The sequence below is a fragment of the Equus asinus genome, chromosome X (genome assembly GCF_041296235.1).
Source record: "Equus asinus isolate D_3611 breed Donkey chromosome X, EquAss-T2T_v2, whole genome shotgun sequence".
Classification (NCBI taxonomy): domain Eukaryota; kingdom Metazoa; phylum Chordata; class Mammalia; order Perissodactyla; family Equidae; genus Equus; species Equus asinus.
Window position 1 is genome coordinate 120,878,202 of NC_091820.1, and position 17,813 is coordinate 120,896,014.

Below are 17,813 nucleotides of genomic sequence, written 5' to 3' on the forward strand. Positions count from 1 at the left end.
TTCATGTCTCTGTTTCCTGCCTCTCCTCTTAGCCCCAGATAGGTCTATCTAACTTGCCTCATATATGCTTATCTGTAGGTACATCAAGTGGAATAATCCTAAAACTGGTAGCATTTGAACTGGGTCTTGAGTATGATTTTGCTGGGAGTTGGGATGTGAAGGTGGGGTATAGACAAGGCATTCTAGACTAGAGGAAAATGATTCGGAGGTGGTAAAGTATCTGGCAAGATGATCTCTACTGTCCCTTCCAGCTCTATAAAATTTCATATACTGTTTCTTTTTTATTGTGGTAAAATATACATCACAAAATTTACCATTTTAACCATTTTAAGTGTACAGTTCTGTGGCATTAAGCACATTCAAGTTGTTGTGCAACCAACAATCACCACTATCCATCTCCAGAACTTTTTCATTTTCCCCAACTGAAACTCTATACACCTCAAGCTGTAACTCCTCATTCTCTTCTTACCATAGTTTGGTAACTACCACTGTACTTTCTGTCTCTATGAATTTCACTCCTCTAGGTTCCTCATATAAGTGGAATCATACAACGTTTGTCCTTTGGTGACTGGCTTATTATACATGCTCGTTTATGTGGTCAGTGTTAAGATTGGCTATTGGATCCACAGACTAGCCCACTTAATTCAACATATACTTGCTATATAGTACAATGATGATCTCTCAAATACATATAATGAGTATTTTAAGTGACTTTTCTATCAACAAATGAGTTCTAAGTTCTGTAGTAGCATTTCTCCCCGCTTTGGCCAAGTGTCTGTTTTCGCGACCAACAGTGGGATTCAAAGGCCTCATGGGGTGACAGAGTTGATACTTCAGACACCAGTAATTTGTTAACACTAGGCTTCAACTTCTCCTCAGTAAATAGTACAACTATTTGTTACACTAGATTTGTATAGAGTATGAACAGTCCCTGACTTATAGTGGTTTAACTTACGATTTTTCAACTTTATAATGATGCGAAGGTATTACATGTTGAGTAGAAACCATATTTCTAATTTTGAGTTTTGATCTTTTCCCACACTGACAATATGTGGTACAACGCTCTTGTGTGATGCTGGGCAAAGGCAGCGAGCCACAGCTCCCAGTCAGCCACGCAATCATGAGGGTAAATGACCGATACAGTGACAACCATTCTGGACTCAGACAACCGTTCTGTTTGTCACTTTTAGTACAGTGTTCAATAAATTACATGAGATGTTCAATGCTTTATTATAAAATAAGCTTTGTGTTAGATGATTTTGCCCAACTGTAGGCTAATGTCGGTGTTCTGAGCATGTTTAAGGTAGGCTAGGCTAAGCTAGGATGTTCGGTAGGTTAGGCCTATTAAACGCATTTTCAACTTACAATGGGTTTATCAAGATGTAACCCCATCATAAATCAAGGAATGTCTGTACTTACTCTTTAGGCATTCTGAATTTTGGAACAGAGCCATTTCTTAACCCCTAACTGACTACCCATGCTGACGCAGGACTTTAGACTTACTCCTCCAACCCTTTGTTAAAATATGTGGATCATTTTGGAAGTGGAGAAGTGGATTTTTTCCTTTAGGGACTTCCTGTGCTTAAATGTACTGGATGTATGGTTATAGTTTACAGTCACTTGGCTCTTTTGGAAGTGTATGTAGATAAATCATCTTTGCCTTTTAAATTATTTAAAAGCAAACAAAACATACTTATTTGCATTCTCCAACACAAACATCTTTTATCAGAAATCAAAGGTAGAAGTTGTAGTTCCCCCAAAAAATACAAACATAGGGTCTAGGTTTTTTCGTTTTGTTTTGTTTACGATGGGTGTTTTCATCGAGACCTGCGGTGGACAAGGAACTGGTGAGAGGAGCCTCTGTGGGTTAAGCTTCCTTGAGCAGGGAGAAGCCCCACCAGCTCACCATTCCTGCCTGAGCCCACTCGGCCCTTGCTTCAGTCCCAGTGCCTGCCTAGCACTCTTCTGAATGCTCAGATCTATGGCCATCCTCCAGTGAGGCTTATTTCCTGAAGTGGTAATCAGAAGGAAGCAGCCAGAAAAGCTATCAGGCAGGCAGCTCTGGTTCCCTGCCTGTCTCAGAAGAGTCCTAGTTCCACTGAACAGCTTGCTTGCTAGGAGGAAGCCTTCTTTTCAGATCTGGAAGTTGCTTAGTCATAACTTTAATAACATTTTAAGCTTTCTATGAATAATTTTTAGCGAAGAACAGTTGGTAAGTTTCTGTTTTGAATTGGTACCCAAAAAACCCCCACACATTGTTTTTAACTTGGAAAAACCGCAAAACAGGTAAACATGTTTTATAAGACCTTTTTCTTTTAAATGTCAGGTGAATGGGAAGCATTCTAAATTCATAAGGTAGAATACAGTACTTATTAGAAACAAGCTTGTGGCAAAAGAAAAATTCTCAGGCTATATGGCATTGTGAGAAACACTTTTTTCTTCTCTTGAAAAAAGTATAAAGACACATCAGGTTCATAATTCTCTGAGTGCCTAATTTCTATACATAATAACAAGTTACATGAATGATTTCTAGAACTCCTCTTTCCTCCCCACTATTATGGAGATTTATTTCTCTCTTTCCTACTGTAGACATCGCTGCTAGCGAAGACTCTCAGCTTTCTTTCTTTCCTCAGTTCAAGCTGGCCTGCTGTGACAGGAGAGAGTGGATGTGGAGATTAGGGGGAAGGCACATTGTTCCTCTCTTCTCTTATACATCCTACATAGGGGCAGCCTCAAAAAACAAAGGAGGAATCCTTTCACCTTAATTCAACTGAGCCCTCCCTCCTCGGTCCCTAACTTAGGCTACATACCCCATACTACTGCCTAAACACTCATCATGTTGCTGGAGTCCATTCTCTGCCATGATAAAGCCTGAGCCTCATGGAAACACTTGGAAATGTTAAATGGAACTCCTGAGTACTTCCCGGGAATTTTAGAGTTTGAGGCCTACCAGCAGTAGCTTGAGAATCTTCATCACACAGCTGGGGCTATAAAGGTGAGAAATGTGTTCCTGGCATCTCAGGTTGAAGCACAACACTGAATATATTTTTCCCCTAGAAACACTGTTACAGTATAAATAGTAGTTAGTTTCTTTGGTACTCTTTAAGCTGTACTATGGATCCCTTTGTGTTAAATTGTCTTCTGAGGGGGACTACCCCAGGAACCTAGACATTATTTTTATGGAAAAATGCTTGCTTTCCAAATTCCAAACATCTCACTTAAAAATGGACTTTGGAACACAATCCATTCACAACTTGACTACTTGCCAGTATAGTAAAACCAACCATTCCACTTCCAGTCAGTTTTGTGCTCCCACAAAAATTCGGAGAATACCACTCATGAAATGGTATAGAGAGAGACGTGTCCCTTGTATTTCAAGCTATAGCTCAAAGAAAAAAAGATTTAATGGTTTATTCCAGTTTTTATCTGATAGAGCTGAATGATGTGTGTGTGTGTGTGTGTGTACACCTGTTTTGGGATTCATATACTCCCATGTACTCCCCCATGAGCCTCATTTCCTCGTGCACAACTTACAGTGAAGTTAATTCTACCTGGAGTAATCATATGCTTTTTAAGCTGCACAATCCCTTTCTCTTATCCATTTACCTCGGGCAGTGGGGGTAAGCCAAATTCTTTCTAGGTTCCAAATATGTACCAAAAATGCCCACTAATCATGGCTGATAAAAGTTGTAAAGTACATTTGGGGCCGACCCAGTGGCATAGTAGTTAAGTTTGCACATTCTGCTTCGGTGGCCCAGGGTTCACCAGTTCGGATCTCAGGTGTGGACCTACATACCACTTGTCAAGCCATGTTGTGACAGGCGTCCCACATATAAAGTAGAAGAAGATGGGCATGGATGTTAGCTCAGGGCCAGTCTTCCTCAGCAAAAAGAGGAGGATTGGCGGCAGATGTTAGCTCAGAGCTAATCTTCCTCAAAAAAAAAAAAAGTTGTAAAGTACATTCAAACAAAAGCCAAAAACCGAAAGAAAACAAAATATCCAGTGTCCTCAAACTCTAAAATCACATGGGAAGCATCCAGAAGCCCCATTCAAAATTTCTCCAAGTCTCCATTTACCTCCTCATTTTTTCATGTAACTATCTTTTCTTTTCGATAGCATCATTCAAAATAATCATTTAAAGCTATGGTTATTTTTTCTGGGTTATGTAAAAAATGCTAATAGTTTAACAATAAGAAATAATTGTTATTTATTTAGCTGTATCATAGGCTAAATAAGTTTGAGGGAGGGTCAAGACTCAGAATTTTACTTTCATTTGTAATGTTCTATAGAAAAAATATTCTGGTTCCAAACAACTAACTTATAACCTGTATTTTAGAACCAGTACATTAGTATGTCAGATTTAACATTTATGCTCGTATGTTATTTTGCTCGGGTTTCTAATTATGAAATTGTTTCATGGCTTTTACAGGGTTCAAAATTATGGATAATAATGGAATATCTGGGTGGCGGTTCAGCACTGGACCTTGTAAGTATTTTTAAATAATTACAGACACACATCCACATCCATACTTTAACTTTTCTTTTAATTGGAGTAAAGAACAGCTTTTGGGCAAGCTAAGTGGTTGCTTTAGTTAATGTGTTCAAAGTAAACTCTTTCTTTAGGACCACCACACTTGTGTTGACCCAGCTATGTTGCAGGATTGAGCATGTTGCTGACATTCTTAGAGCATATAAGAAATGCAAATAGCTTAATAAAATAAAGCCCCCCAAATGAGGAATAAGTGTGTGACGATTGATGTCAGTTTAGAGTTTTACTTTGCAAGTTTATCCCTGAAAAGACTGTGTATTCTTAGATTTTTAAAAATAGATAATTCAGATAACTGTCACCACAAGTGCTTCCTGGGTTCTGACCAAGTAGGTCTACAGACCCAGGGCTCGACAGAGTTCTCTCTGCCTCTCTATAGGTCACTTGGAAATGTGATGGCATTTTTGCTTGTCACAATGTCTTGGAGTGCTCCAGCCATTTTAGTGGGCAGGGATGAGGATGCTAAAATCCTGCAGTGTGTAGGAAAAGTTCCACACAGTGAAGCCGTGTTCACTCACAAAATGATTTTGAGAAACGCTGGTTGTTTTCCTCATGTTAGTGTGATTCTATCAATGTTGGTTTTTTACCCTTTTAAAATCTTTATTAATATGAAAATAAATTGTATTTAAAATTCAATATGAATTATTAGAGGCAACTTTGTGCAGTAGAATGACCACTGGGCTGGCCTATGGGAGTTTGAGGTTTTAGGGCTGGATTTATTCATAACTGAATCTGTGACAGAACCAGACCCATAAATTCCTTGCAATTGGCTGTCCTATAAAACAAAGACGTTTCACTAAGCTATTTCTAAGTTTTCTTCCATCTTGAATATTATATGACATATTAGCTTGCTTCTGCCTTTAAAATTAGAGTATGCTGTTTCTAAAAATAAAATGTTTTGATGAGTAAGATCATCAAGTAATATTTTAATTCTTATTTTTTAAGTGGAGATGAGTTTTCCTAACTGAAAGTGATTATTTTTAAAGGGCGTTAAGCCTGACTGCCAATGACTCCAAAGTTTCAAATGATCCTATGAACAGAAATGACCATAAGAGATTCTCTTTCCTTTAGACAGAACCATACTTAAACCATTCTGAATAAATGGTAATTAAACTTGATGGAGAGCCTCATCTCCTTCTAGGAATTCATCTTAGTTTAATCAGTTGCTGAGTTAGGTAATCCTTCCTCGTGTCTAATCTAATTCTTGATCCTAAAGCTTGAGCTCATTTTTTCTTTCTCTCTCCTCTCTCGTGAGAGAACACAACTGGAGTTTCTTTGTATAATAATCCTTCATGCATATGGAGTCAGCTCTCATTCTCCTCTTGAAGTTAAGTGATCTCATTTCTATTTGTCTTGTCACGTAGTTTTATTGTACAATAATTTTTACGTTAGCTCCACAAAAAGCCTCATAATTGCTCCACGATCCTCCTTTCTCTTTTTAAATATGAAGAGCCCTTTCCAAATTTACCACAGTTACCTTATCTGGTCCCCTGAGGTGCTCACCATGTCTCTTCCCCGTTTTGTAGGCGTTGGCAAAGCTAGTCCACTGCTTTCATCAGAATCACTGCTAGCCATGTTAAGCATTGGACACTGGCCCAGTCCTAACTGACACAATCTGTGTCCCCCAGTGGGAGTTTGGTCAGTTTTATGAAGTCTCTGAATGAAATGATTGTAAGATCTTAATCTTATCCTGCCGTTCTGATCTCTGCCTAGGAGAATAGGTACCAAATTAACATAAATTCAACAAACTTAAATGCTCTTAGCACTGTAGTAGCTAAAAATCAGGAGTCCTAGGTCCTAGTCCTGGTTCTGCCAGGCTAGCTGGCTAATTTTGGGCAAGCCATTTAACATCTGTGCCTTAATTTCCTCAGATGTTCAATGAAGAAATTCGATTAGCAATCTTTCTAGTTTTGTTTTTCTAGCTCTAAAATTCAATAATATTGTGATTTAATTATAAACCTCATTTAACTGAACATTGTAGGGAGAGCAAATGAGGAGAAAATGTGCTATTTCTTCTCTATGTATAGTCCTGTACAAATAATGCTAGCATTTGGAGGGCCTAAGAAAAGATTAGGCTTAGAGGAGGGCACTGCTACCAGGAACAAGAGAAAACAAGAGGGATACTGATCTGAGAGTGTTTATCACTTTAAACTGGGGCCTGACTAATGGAATATTATTATGACATAATTTATGTCAACATTATATACTGTATATCTTAAGATTCCCTACCATTCTTGAAAAAAAATTAGTTGTATGTGAACAGACTTGGAGCATACTGTATGTTATCGTATTGAATTTATTCTACCTCCCTTCTTTCCAATAAGAGTTGCAGTGGCTTACAATAAAAACACATGTAATGTGGTTAATAGAATAAAACTTGAGTACCAAGGAAAAAAGTTGGAAACAATATGCTTAACCATAAGAGAAGGCATAACATAACATGGTGCATTAGGGACCGGCTGGAAGTCAAAGGAACGTGAGGAAAATCCCCAAGCCCATAAGTATACAATCTTTGAAAGAGCCAATAGTCCTCTCTTGCATATCCTCAGCTGACAGGCAAATTACCCACCACGGGTAAACTGCCCTGAAGGCAGAGGTATTAGCTCTTGGGGACAAGGCGCAGTCTTCAGTCATTGGAGAGGAGTTCAATTATGCACTCCAAGGACAGTGGACCAAGATCTTGGGATTCTCTCTCCCAACGTTACATTAGAAATTAAAAAAAACAATCTTTGTTCCATCTACTTTACCTTCCTTCTCTTTCCAACTCCCTTTTTTTCGCCTTTTTCTAATAGTTATCAACATGACTAAGGAAACCTTTTTACCACAAGGTTTGGGATAGTTTTCTGTCTGATAATTAATGAGAAAAACCCAACTGTCCCACCATCACATTCCCATTTCCTTGCTATGGAGTCTCCCCTTCCATCTTCTTCCAGGACCCAGTAAATTGAGGTTTTACTTTTACTGAATTTTAAACTGGACCTAAATATACCAGATAAGCTAATGGGTGTTTAGGACCCCTTTTTTGTTTGTTTTTCCTTAAATACATTTTTAAAATTCTGTATTAGGTAATACACTGGCTTGTCCAGGCCGTTTTAGAAGTCCTTCAGAATGTTAGCTATTACCCCTTATTAAGGACCTTTCCCAATTTCTTAAGTAACTGAGGGTATACCTCCTCTGGTCCTGTCAACATTTTATGATCACTGATGATAAGTACTAATATTTTTAAGGGAACATCAGTGAGTCTTTTTTTTTTCTGTGAGGAAGATTGGCCCTGAGCTAACATCTGTTGCCAATCTTCCTCTTCTTTTTTCTCCCGAAAGCCCCCCAGTACATAGCTGTATATCCTAGTTGTAGGTTCTTCTAGTTCTTCCATGTGGGACGCCGCCTCAGCATGGCGTGATAAGGGGTGCTAGGTCTGCGCCCAGGATCCGAACCAGCGAACCCCTTGTTGCCGAAGCAGAGTGCGCGAACTTAACCGCTTGGCCATGAGTCCGGCCCCATGAAGTACCAATTTTTAGTAGTATGATGTTTGTCTTTCACTTATTTGGTTAGTACCTCAGAATTTCATTGCCAGAATCGATAAAATAACATGCCATATTCACCTTTTAGAATGACTTTAATCATTACCATTTAAATAGAAACTTTTGGGGTGGAAGTTGATAGATTTGAGAGTAAATAGATAATGTTACCTAGGAAAGGCACCTATTGAACTACGGATGTCCCTGGAGTCTACTGTATACCCAGACCACAGTTAATATTAAATAGTGAGACCAAAGTATGGGTTCTATTTTAAGCTGTTAAATTTCAACATAAAAGTGCCCTTTATTCAGAATAAATACGGCATTCATGAAAGATGAAATACACAAGGTGCCAAAGAGCTGTGAATCCCTCCCAGTGTGAGGCGGAGTGGGCGATGTTTGATTTTCACCACCTCTTCCCTCCTGCCAGCAAACAGAACTCTACCTCAGCTCTGACTTTAGATTCCCACCCTTTTCCTGTAATAATATTGTACAGTCCACTGTTTGTGCTTTATGAGGTACCAGAATTTTAAAATAACCATGTATTTTAAAGAGAGATTTTCAGATATTCCATTACAAGTTCTCCTGAAACCTAATCATTGCTTTCCTTATATTCCAGTTTGGAACTATTGGCTTCGGTACAGGGATGGGGAAAGAAAGGGAAATGTGTTACAGTTATTTGAAAAACTGTATCCCTCCATGATTTGATAATTTTTTTTTTTACAATGAAAGTCTGAATAGTTTAATTATTAAATTCCTGGCTAGATTTTAAATTGGAGCCTCAGAAAAGCTCTATGCTTTCCAATGTTATTGAAATACATAAATTCTAAGAACCGTGTTGCAGTGGACCTACACGATCAAATTGGGTTGCTGCGGAAATCTTATGGACTGTCTGATCTAAAAATCAGTTCACTATAAATATTTAATAGCTTTTAAACAACAAATGCCAAACTTTAAGTAGCTGATTTCTTTTTTCCTATCTGAAGAAGAGAAAGCTAGTCTGTCATTATTTAAGCGTATTTCTTAAATCTTTATGTCAAAGATTTAAGAACCTCAGGATTTGGAGCTAGTATATAGGTGACACTGCTTATATTATCTGTCAAGATTAAATCTAATCATTTAAAAACTCCTTCAGCCCTTTGACTTAACTTTTTTACTCTCTTCCCTCACCTTTTACATTTTTGATCATTTGTTTAAAGATTGGTTTAATAAACAGAACTTCTTCATATATCTAAGTGATTCCCTTATTTCAAAGCTAATATCAAGTTTGAACTTTATTGTTCCAAACATTTATGCGTGTATGTGTGTGTGTTTTTGCCCTAAGCTGCGAGCTGGTCCATTTGATGAGTTCCAGATTGCTACCATGCTAAAGGAAATTTTGAAAGGTCTGGACTATCTGCATTCAGAAAAGAAAATTCACCGAGACATAAAAGGTACACAAACATCTAATATGAACCTGAGAAAAATAGATGCATTCTGAGGAAGCTGAGGGGTAATTTTTGTTTGTTTCCTTTTTCCTCCTAGCCGCCAATGTCTTGCTCTCAGAACAAGGGGATGTTAAACTTGCTGACTTTGGAGTTGCTGGCCAGCTGACAGATACACAAATTAAAAGAAATACCTTTGTGGGAACACCATTTTGGATGGCTCCTGAAGTTATTCAACAGTCGGCTTATGACTCAAAAGTAAAGTGTTGCCTGTACAAACTCTTCTCTTTTTAATAATAAGTTTTATATAGCTTACTATCCTGTTTAATCAACTGCCTTAATTTTCCTTCCTTTTAAAGTATTCTTTTTTTTTAAAGATTGGCACCTGAGCTAACAACTGTTGCCAATCTTTTTTTCCTGCTTTTTCTGCCCAAATCCCCCCTAGTACACAGCTGTATATTTTAGTTGTTGGTCCTTCTAGTTGTGGCATGTGGGACGCTGCCTCAACGTGGCCTGACGAGCAGTGCCATGTCCGTGCCCAGGATCCGAACCGGCGAAACCCTGGGCCATGGCAGCAGAGCATGAACTTAACCACTCGGCCACAGGGCCGGCCCCCTAAAGTATTCTTAAAGCCAGAATTATGTCAGATGTTGCTGCTAAATCATAAGTTCTCTTGATGCTGGTAATATTTGGATTCTATTCCCTTCAGTGGCGTTCCATCCCACTTGGAATAAAATCCAAAGTCCGCCCTTTCACATACATGCCTCTCTGTGATCTGGCCCTTGTCTGCCTCTCCAGTCTCATCTCCTATCACTCTCCTCTATATTCTATCTGCTTCAGCCATAGTGGCCTCATTGCTGTTTTGCAAACATAGCAGTACACTCTGGGCTCAGGACCTTTGCACTTGCCCTTCCCTCTGTCTGGAATAACCTTCCTCCCAATCAGGTCTTTGCTTAAACATTACGTACACAGAGGTCTTCCCTAGCCATCCTGTGTAAATATGCAGCCCCTTGACCCCATCATTCATTCTTCTTTTTTTTTTTTGAGGAAGATTAGCCCTGAGCTAACATCCATACCCATCTTTCTCTACTTTATATGTGGGATGCCTATCCCGGCATGACTTGCCAAGTGGTGCCATGTCCGCACCTGGGATCCAAACCGGCGAACCCCGGGTTGCCGAAGCAGAACATGTGCACTTAACCACTGCACCACCGGGCCGGCCCCATTCATTATTCTTTTATCCTGATTTATTTTTTTTTCACAGAACTTAGCACCATCTGACATGATACTGTTTGTTTATTTATGTGTTTCTTCTACTAGAACATAAGCCCCTTGAGAGCAGGGATTTTTGTCTCGTTTATTCACCCCCTGAATCCTCAGTGCCTAGAATGTGGTACCTGGCCCAAAGTAGGGAATTTGATAATTTTTTAAAATAAATGAATTCTATTAATAAAAATTTAACACCACATTTCTTGAGATGCTTGAATATCACATGACCATTAGATTGCACAGGTTATTTTGTGGCCGGGTGTTGGAACGGAGTTTCAAGGTAATTTTTTCTGTCTCTTGCCTTAGGCTGACATTTGGTCATTGGGAATCACTGCTATTGAGCTAGCCAAGGGAGAGCCGCCTAACTCCGACATGCATCCGATGAGAGTTCTGTTTCTTATTCCGAAAAACAATCCTCCGACTCTCGTCGGAGAATTTACTAAGTCCTTTAAGGAGTTTATTGATGCTTGCCTGAACAAAGATCCGTCATTTGTGAGTATATATTGCTATCACTCCTGTTTTCTATTATCCGATCTCCATAGAGCAGATGTGGTTTTTTTCCACAGTGAGGAATTACAGTGCATGTGACAATTCTCCAGGATGCCAGGAACCTGGCCCTTCCCTCTGTATTGCTAATTCTGTTCAGTTCTTCCCAACTTCCTTAGTTCCTTTGCTCCTTCCCCTGCATCTCTTTCGTCATCCCTAGCTTCTTCCTTATTCTATTGATCATTTCCTATTTCGAGGGGAAAGAAGTTTGGGAAATAATGTTTATTTTATAGGATATCATGATTAAAGCATATGTGTAACTATTTGCAATGGTTTTTATTCAGCTGTGTTTTCATTTGCACGAAAAGTTTTGTTTGCGTTTCACTATTTTCTCACTTAATGTTTCGGAATTCCAACATGAAGTTGTATACTTTTCCTGAAGTCTAGTGAGCTCCACTCATTTACCTGGCAAATTTGATTATCGTTGTTTTATTGTTTTTAAAATAAAGCTGCCTGGTGACTTCTAGAAAGTAGAAATATACAAGAACTAAGTTTGATGCAACTGTTTTTAAGTCAATAATAAATATTCTAATATTAATAAAATACTAGGGAGAAATATCCCCCGCAGCACCCGGGTATAGGCGTTGAGATTCAGTAGGAATGAATGTGTGATAGATGTGGGATGAGTCTGAAGATCATAGGATATGTGCAGATAATAACAAAGTTACAGCCTTGCTAGTTTTCATCTGTTTTTTCAATTTACAGTAAATAAAAATATTTGAAAGTGCTATTTTGAGATGTTTTTAAATTTTTATTTTCAAAATCCTTCCTGTGTTTCTCTGCTTTTGAGAAGGCCCTACCTGCCGATCTGCTGGTACATAGGCCATTTTTTGCCCCTTGGGCTTTAACAAATTGGTACCAAAGTAGTGAATTTAATTTGGTTGCCTTGAGCCACTTCAAAAATAGGATTAGCTATTGTCCTACAGCATTTTAGTTTTTCTTATGTCTACAGACATACTTTTTTGCCTTTCAGCTGAATAACTGAAATGATTTCTCATTACCCCTAGTAATCACAAAGAGCCTAGAAATATTCATGCATCCTTCGTTGTTTTCCTCAGCGTCCTACAGCTAAAGAGCTTCTGAAACACAAATTCATTGTAAAAAATTCAAAGAAGACTTCTTATCTGACTGAACTGATAGATCGATTTAAGAGATGGAAGGCCGAAGGACACAGTGACGATGAATCTGATTCTGAGGGCTCTGATTCGTATGTACAAATTATTTCACTTTTATGTAGGTAGCCCATTTTAATATTGCATCTCTTTTAACTATGATCCAATATGCTTTCTCTAGTATAAAATATAAACCATATCCTAAAGTTTCACTTTCGAAACGGAAAATGTTTTAAAATTATAGTCTGTTAAATACAATGAATTTGGAAACATGTTTTTCTTAGAAGTGAACTGCTCTAGTTTTAAATGGTCTTGGTCTAACCCCTAGTGGATACTTGAGTATATTACAAAATTTTGGAACAAGGTTTGATTAAAGGTGTTATATTAGTTTGCCCAAAGTGATAAGGGGCTATGTCTTCTCATACTTCGGTGGCAACCTGCAAAATCCCTCTGGAGAACTGACTGCCAGGTCTTTCCCACATCTTGGCCATGTACCAAACCATGATCAGACTGGTACATTTAACTATTCATTTATATATGATTTGTACCTGCTTAAAAATTGCACCAGTTTTTTTTTTGTTTGTTTTTTGCTGAGGAAGATTAGCTCTGAGCTAACATCTGTTGCCAATATTCCTCCTTTTTTTTTTTTTGCTTGGGGAAGATTAGCCCTGAGCTAACATCTGTGCCAGTCTTCCTCTATTTTATACGTGGGTTGCCACCACAGTGTTGCTGACAAATGGTGTAGGTCCGCACCCAGGGTCCAAACCTGCGAACCCAGGCTGCTGAAGCAGAGTGTGCTGAACTTAACCACTAGGCCACAGGGCTGGCCTCTGCACTGTTTTTTAATTGTAGCATTTACATTAACATTTTAGCCTCTAAATCCATAACTTAATGCAAATGTGGAAAGTCTGTAGGCTATACTAGAATTTACTCCTCCACTGGCTGAATTGGCACAAAGGCAATACCAAATTTCTTTACATGATACTCTCAGAGTCCTGCATTTATGAGAAATTGCCCAACTTTTAAAAGGGATAAAAAAATATCAGGATAGTTTCCTACCCTGTTCTAATACTTATTGGCCTTAGCTGCCCATGAGAGTTGCCCATGAAGCCTTAATAAAATCACAAGCTGTACTACGAGAGATTCTGTTCCAGTCAGTGGGGAGGGGCGGGTCAGGGCTTTATATATAAGAGGCCTCCACATGTGATTCTGATGCACACTTAGAGTTGAGAACCACTGCTCCTCTTCAGTAAAATGTAATATCTACCTGAAACTAAGATCAAATGCTTTTTATACTATGATTTTTTATACATTGGGGCAGTTCTCTCTTCAGAGTCTGGCTGCATTGATTTGGTATTTTTACCAAGCTGAATTGTTTAGGAACTTATAGAAATATCTTTGGGAATCTCTTTAGGGAATCCACCAGCAGGGAAAATAGTACTCATCCTGAATGGAGCTTCACCACCGTGCGAAAGAAGCCTGATCCAAAGAAACTACAGAATGGGGCAGTACGTACACGGAGATGATCACTTCCTCTTGACAGACTGTTTTGAACTACATAGTGATATTATGATGGCCGAAAATTGTTAGAATTGAATACCCCTAAATGCCTGTCTACCTCGTTGTGTCCATAGGATGCTTCATTTGCCATTTTTTGAGCTAATTAAGAAAAGGTCATAGAATTCATTTAAGTGGCCATTGGTGTATTTTTAAATGATTTTACCAAGAGATACATAAACCCAGTGGAATCATGAGTGTATGTTGTAATCCTACAAGTTAGAGGCCTTCTGGATGATGGATGGGAATTAGCAAGGGGAAGAAAGCGTGGAGACTTGCCTTATATTGAGTCTTTTGGCGAGGAGGATTCAAATTAGTGCACATTTGTTATAGAATAACTAAGAAAAATATGAATGACTTTTAAATTCATGTGTATAACTATACTATTTGTTCAAAGGAGCAAGATCTTGTGCAAACCCTGAGCTGCTTGTCTATGATAATCACACCTGCGTTTGCTGAAGTAAGTACAGATTCATTAGGTTTGGACATCTATTTTAAGAAGTATAGTCATTTTAAATGTTATAGCTATTGATCTTTCTCAGCTTAAACAGCAGGATGAGAATAATGCTAGCAGGAATCAGGCAATTGAAGAACTCGAGAAAAGTATCGCTGTGGCTGAAGCCGCCTGTCCTGGCATCACAGATAAAATGGTGAAGAAATTAATTGAAAAATTTCAGAAGTAAGCTTGAAATGTCATTTTTAAAATTTATTTTGATGTTTTCTGTTGGATGTTAATTTATAATGCAATATAATTACCTTGATTCAGTCATTTCAATTATTCCCAGCAAATTAACTTCTTAATGGTTGTATGCTTGAAAACTGTTTTGCTTGTTGCCCATCTTAAACATTAGCTTTTGAAATAATTACCTTCAGGTATTACAAGGTACTTTTCCATGGAATGAAATGGCTTTTTTTCCCTTTCCCTGCTAGTAGGAGTATAGACAAAAGGTCACGGAGCATGGTCTTATTTGGGCCCTCATAAACACCACTGAGGAATGCTTTCATTCTTGCCATTACTCTCATCACACCACTATTCATGTAATTTCCAGTGCTCAGGTTCATAAGTTTAACCCCCATAAGAAAAGGAAAGGATTTTAGGTAGAGGAACTCAATAAATTGAGACTATAAACATTCCTTGACTTCAATTTCTATAATGTCTGGTGAACTATTAATTTAACTTCGTTCGTATTCAATAAAGTTCTCACATTTTGTTTTAAAAATTCTCTTTTTAAACAAGACTTTAGTATGCATACACAAACATACACACAACTTTTTAGCTCAGGCAAGTTATAAAGCAATACTGATCTTAGCCTTAATCCCATTATATCACTTCTCAGTACATCTTTATATTTCTTTGTATTTGTGACACCACTGGGATCAAGACTGTAAAATCACACACTCTCATAGGTCTTGCTATCTGATAAAGCCTACTTGCACTTATAAACTAAAGCCCCTTTTAAAATTCGTTAGATTTTAATGGAAAACTCCCCTCTCTTTTCCAATTTGCAAACAAATCAATTGGAAGTTGTAAAATCAGGTGCAGAAGGGATTTTTTTAACATCTTTATATTTTAACATCTACATGATGAGACTCAATAGAAAGAATTTAGTTTGCTGAATCAGTTCCTTCATTGCAGAGTTCATACAGATGAGAAATATAAACATGCATAGTTGTATATCAAGTTTTTCTTAATTTCCTAGGTGTTCAGCAGATGAATCTCCCTAAGAAACTTCTTCTTATTGGCTTCTATTTCATATGGACCCAGAGAAACCCACCAAAGCCACTTCAAGCTTAACAATGCTTAATTCATGAGCTCCATGTGCCTTTTGGATCTTTGCAACATTGAAGACTTGGAAGAAGCTATTGAACTATTTTGTGATGGTCTTTATCATTTTGTATTTTAAAGAGATTATTTTGTAAGGAATAACTTTTAATACTATAGTTTCCTCAGTATCCTCGTAAATGTTGAGCTACAGTTTGGCTTTTAGGTATCATTATTACTTAAGTTCCTAGGATGAATGCCTTTCATGTTTTCATCTTTAGTTAACTGTACATTCATGAAACATACAGGTCTTTCAAAGTCATCCTAAGTATTCAACATTTGTAGATCATCAAGCCTCAAAAAGCTTTTTTTTTTTTTTTTTAACACAAGCATGTTCTAAAAATGACTGTTGGTGTAGAGGTGGAAACAAGTCATATCTTCTTAAAACAGAAGTTTTTAATAGGCTCTTGGAAATGAAACCTTGAAAAGTATTGACTCTCCTGCCAAGTTGGTGTGATATTCCAGGCAGCTCAATGACGATCACATTTGAGAGCCCTGTGATTGAAGCATTTATCGGCAACATGTAGCAACAGAGGTCCCTGTTGGTGTGCAGTATTTACCTTGTCTTTTTAGAAGAGGCAATTAACCCTTATTTAACATGGTTGGAAATTTAAAGCAGTACCCGTTAGCCAAGGATGAGTTTTTGGTAATACTGGAGGAATTAGTCAGGCTTCATTTTAAAAATCTTCAAGTGAAATCGTATATTATATGCTTGGATTTGGGGAGCTTAAAAAAGCTGATCATCATGTGATTAAATACCTGATCAACAGGTATGAATATAATTTACACCAGCATATTTTTGTCATGGTAGTAAAATGTCCTATAAATTATTTATACATTTTTGTTCTTCATAATTATCCAATACATAAGCATCATTTGTTCATTTTTAAAGGGTATTTAAATAAGCATTTTCTAGTTCATAAGAAAATAACCATAGTACAGGATGATTTCTGTCCGTACAAAGGTAAGTTAGACTGTACAGTTAATTTTCAGTTATATTTATGGTACTGTTATGTGGGTAATACTTTTTTCTTTTAAGCCCAGTATATATATTATGCCTGCCTGAGTTCTGAACTGGGGCTATTTCGGTAGTTGTAGAATTATTGATATCAGTTAGCTTTGATAGTTAATGTTTTATTGTTTGGATCTGCACAATTTGGTTTTTGCACAGAAGTCATTTTTAAAAATCTGAATAATTGCCAAATATTAGAAGAAATATGTTCTTCAAGTAAAGAATGCAGTTTTTAGTCAAAGTGCCCATTACCTCCTCTGTTTTTGTAATAATACAGACATGTGAATAAGTTGTCATATCATATGCCAAGAAATTCTTTTCATTGGTGCCTGTACTGTAACAATTACTTTTAACATATTATATTTTGAAGTAATGGTCCAGGTAAAATTTTCACCTGCTGTCTAACTGAAATTCCATTACAATTTATGATCTGTAAAGGTCTGGAAATAATTTTGCAACTCATCATTGATTAAATGAATATTTTTGTAAAAGTCAAAGCAACAGATTTATAAATTGATTATTTGAAACTTGACGACACAACTGTATCATGGATAGAAATTGTATTGCTTATTCATTGTAGTTAGTAGTCCTGTAAAGTGTTTCTAGGTGAAGCATACTCCAGTGTTTTGGGGGGTTTAAAAATAAATTCTTAAATTTCATGGTCTTCAATGTTTGTTTTCTTGAGCGGGGTATGGTATAGTATTTTAATTGTTTCAAATTATTTCTCCTTTGCCCTTTGATCTATTGTTGGAACTTTAACACCAATGTTTCTGTTGAAAACTGGAAGATATTCTTCACATTGTATTAAGCATTGATTGTAGCTACAGTGAACGTCTGTCCTCATTTCTGCCCCATCCTGACAAAACTATTATTAGATTCCTATATTTCACTCAAAAATGTCCAAGGTTGGACAATAAATTATATGATCACCCTAATTATAGTTTTATTTGGAAATCTTTTACAGATTGGAACCCTATAGTTCCCTGGGGCAAACAAATTTCACAAAG

The 17,813-nt window shown here is 37.4% G+C and overlaps 1 protein-coding gene across 1 annotated transcript in view; it reads left to right on the top strand.

Moving 5' to 3' along the window:
• Positions 1-17,475, top strand: part of STK26 (serine/threonine kinase 26) — a 49,793-nt gene extending 32,318 nt beyond the window's left edge. The window contains exons 4-12 of the mRNA XM_014858468.3: positions 4,430-4,486; positions 9,389-9,497; positions 9,589-9,746; positions 11,064-11,249; positions 12,362-12,510; positions 13,830-13,923; positions 14,370-14,432; positions 14,515-14,651; positions 15,673-17,475. Of these exons, the coding sequence (XP_014713954.1) occupies positions 4,430-4,486; positions 9,389-9,497; positions 9,589-9,746; positions 11,064-11,249; positions 12,362-12,510; positions 13,830-13,923; positions 14,370-14,432; positions 14,515-14,651; positions 15,673-15,697 (978 nt within the window). The 3' untranslated portion in view covers positions 15,698-17,475. The remainder of the gene's footprint in view (positions 1-4,429; positions 4,487-9,388; positions 9,498-9,588; positions 9,747-11,063; positions 11,250-12,361; positions 12,511-13,829; positions 13,924-14,369; positions 14,433-14,514; positions 14,652-15,672) is intronic.
• The last annotated feature ends 338 nt before the right edge of the window (positions 17,476-17,813 follow it).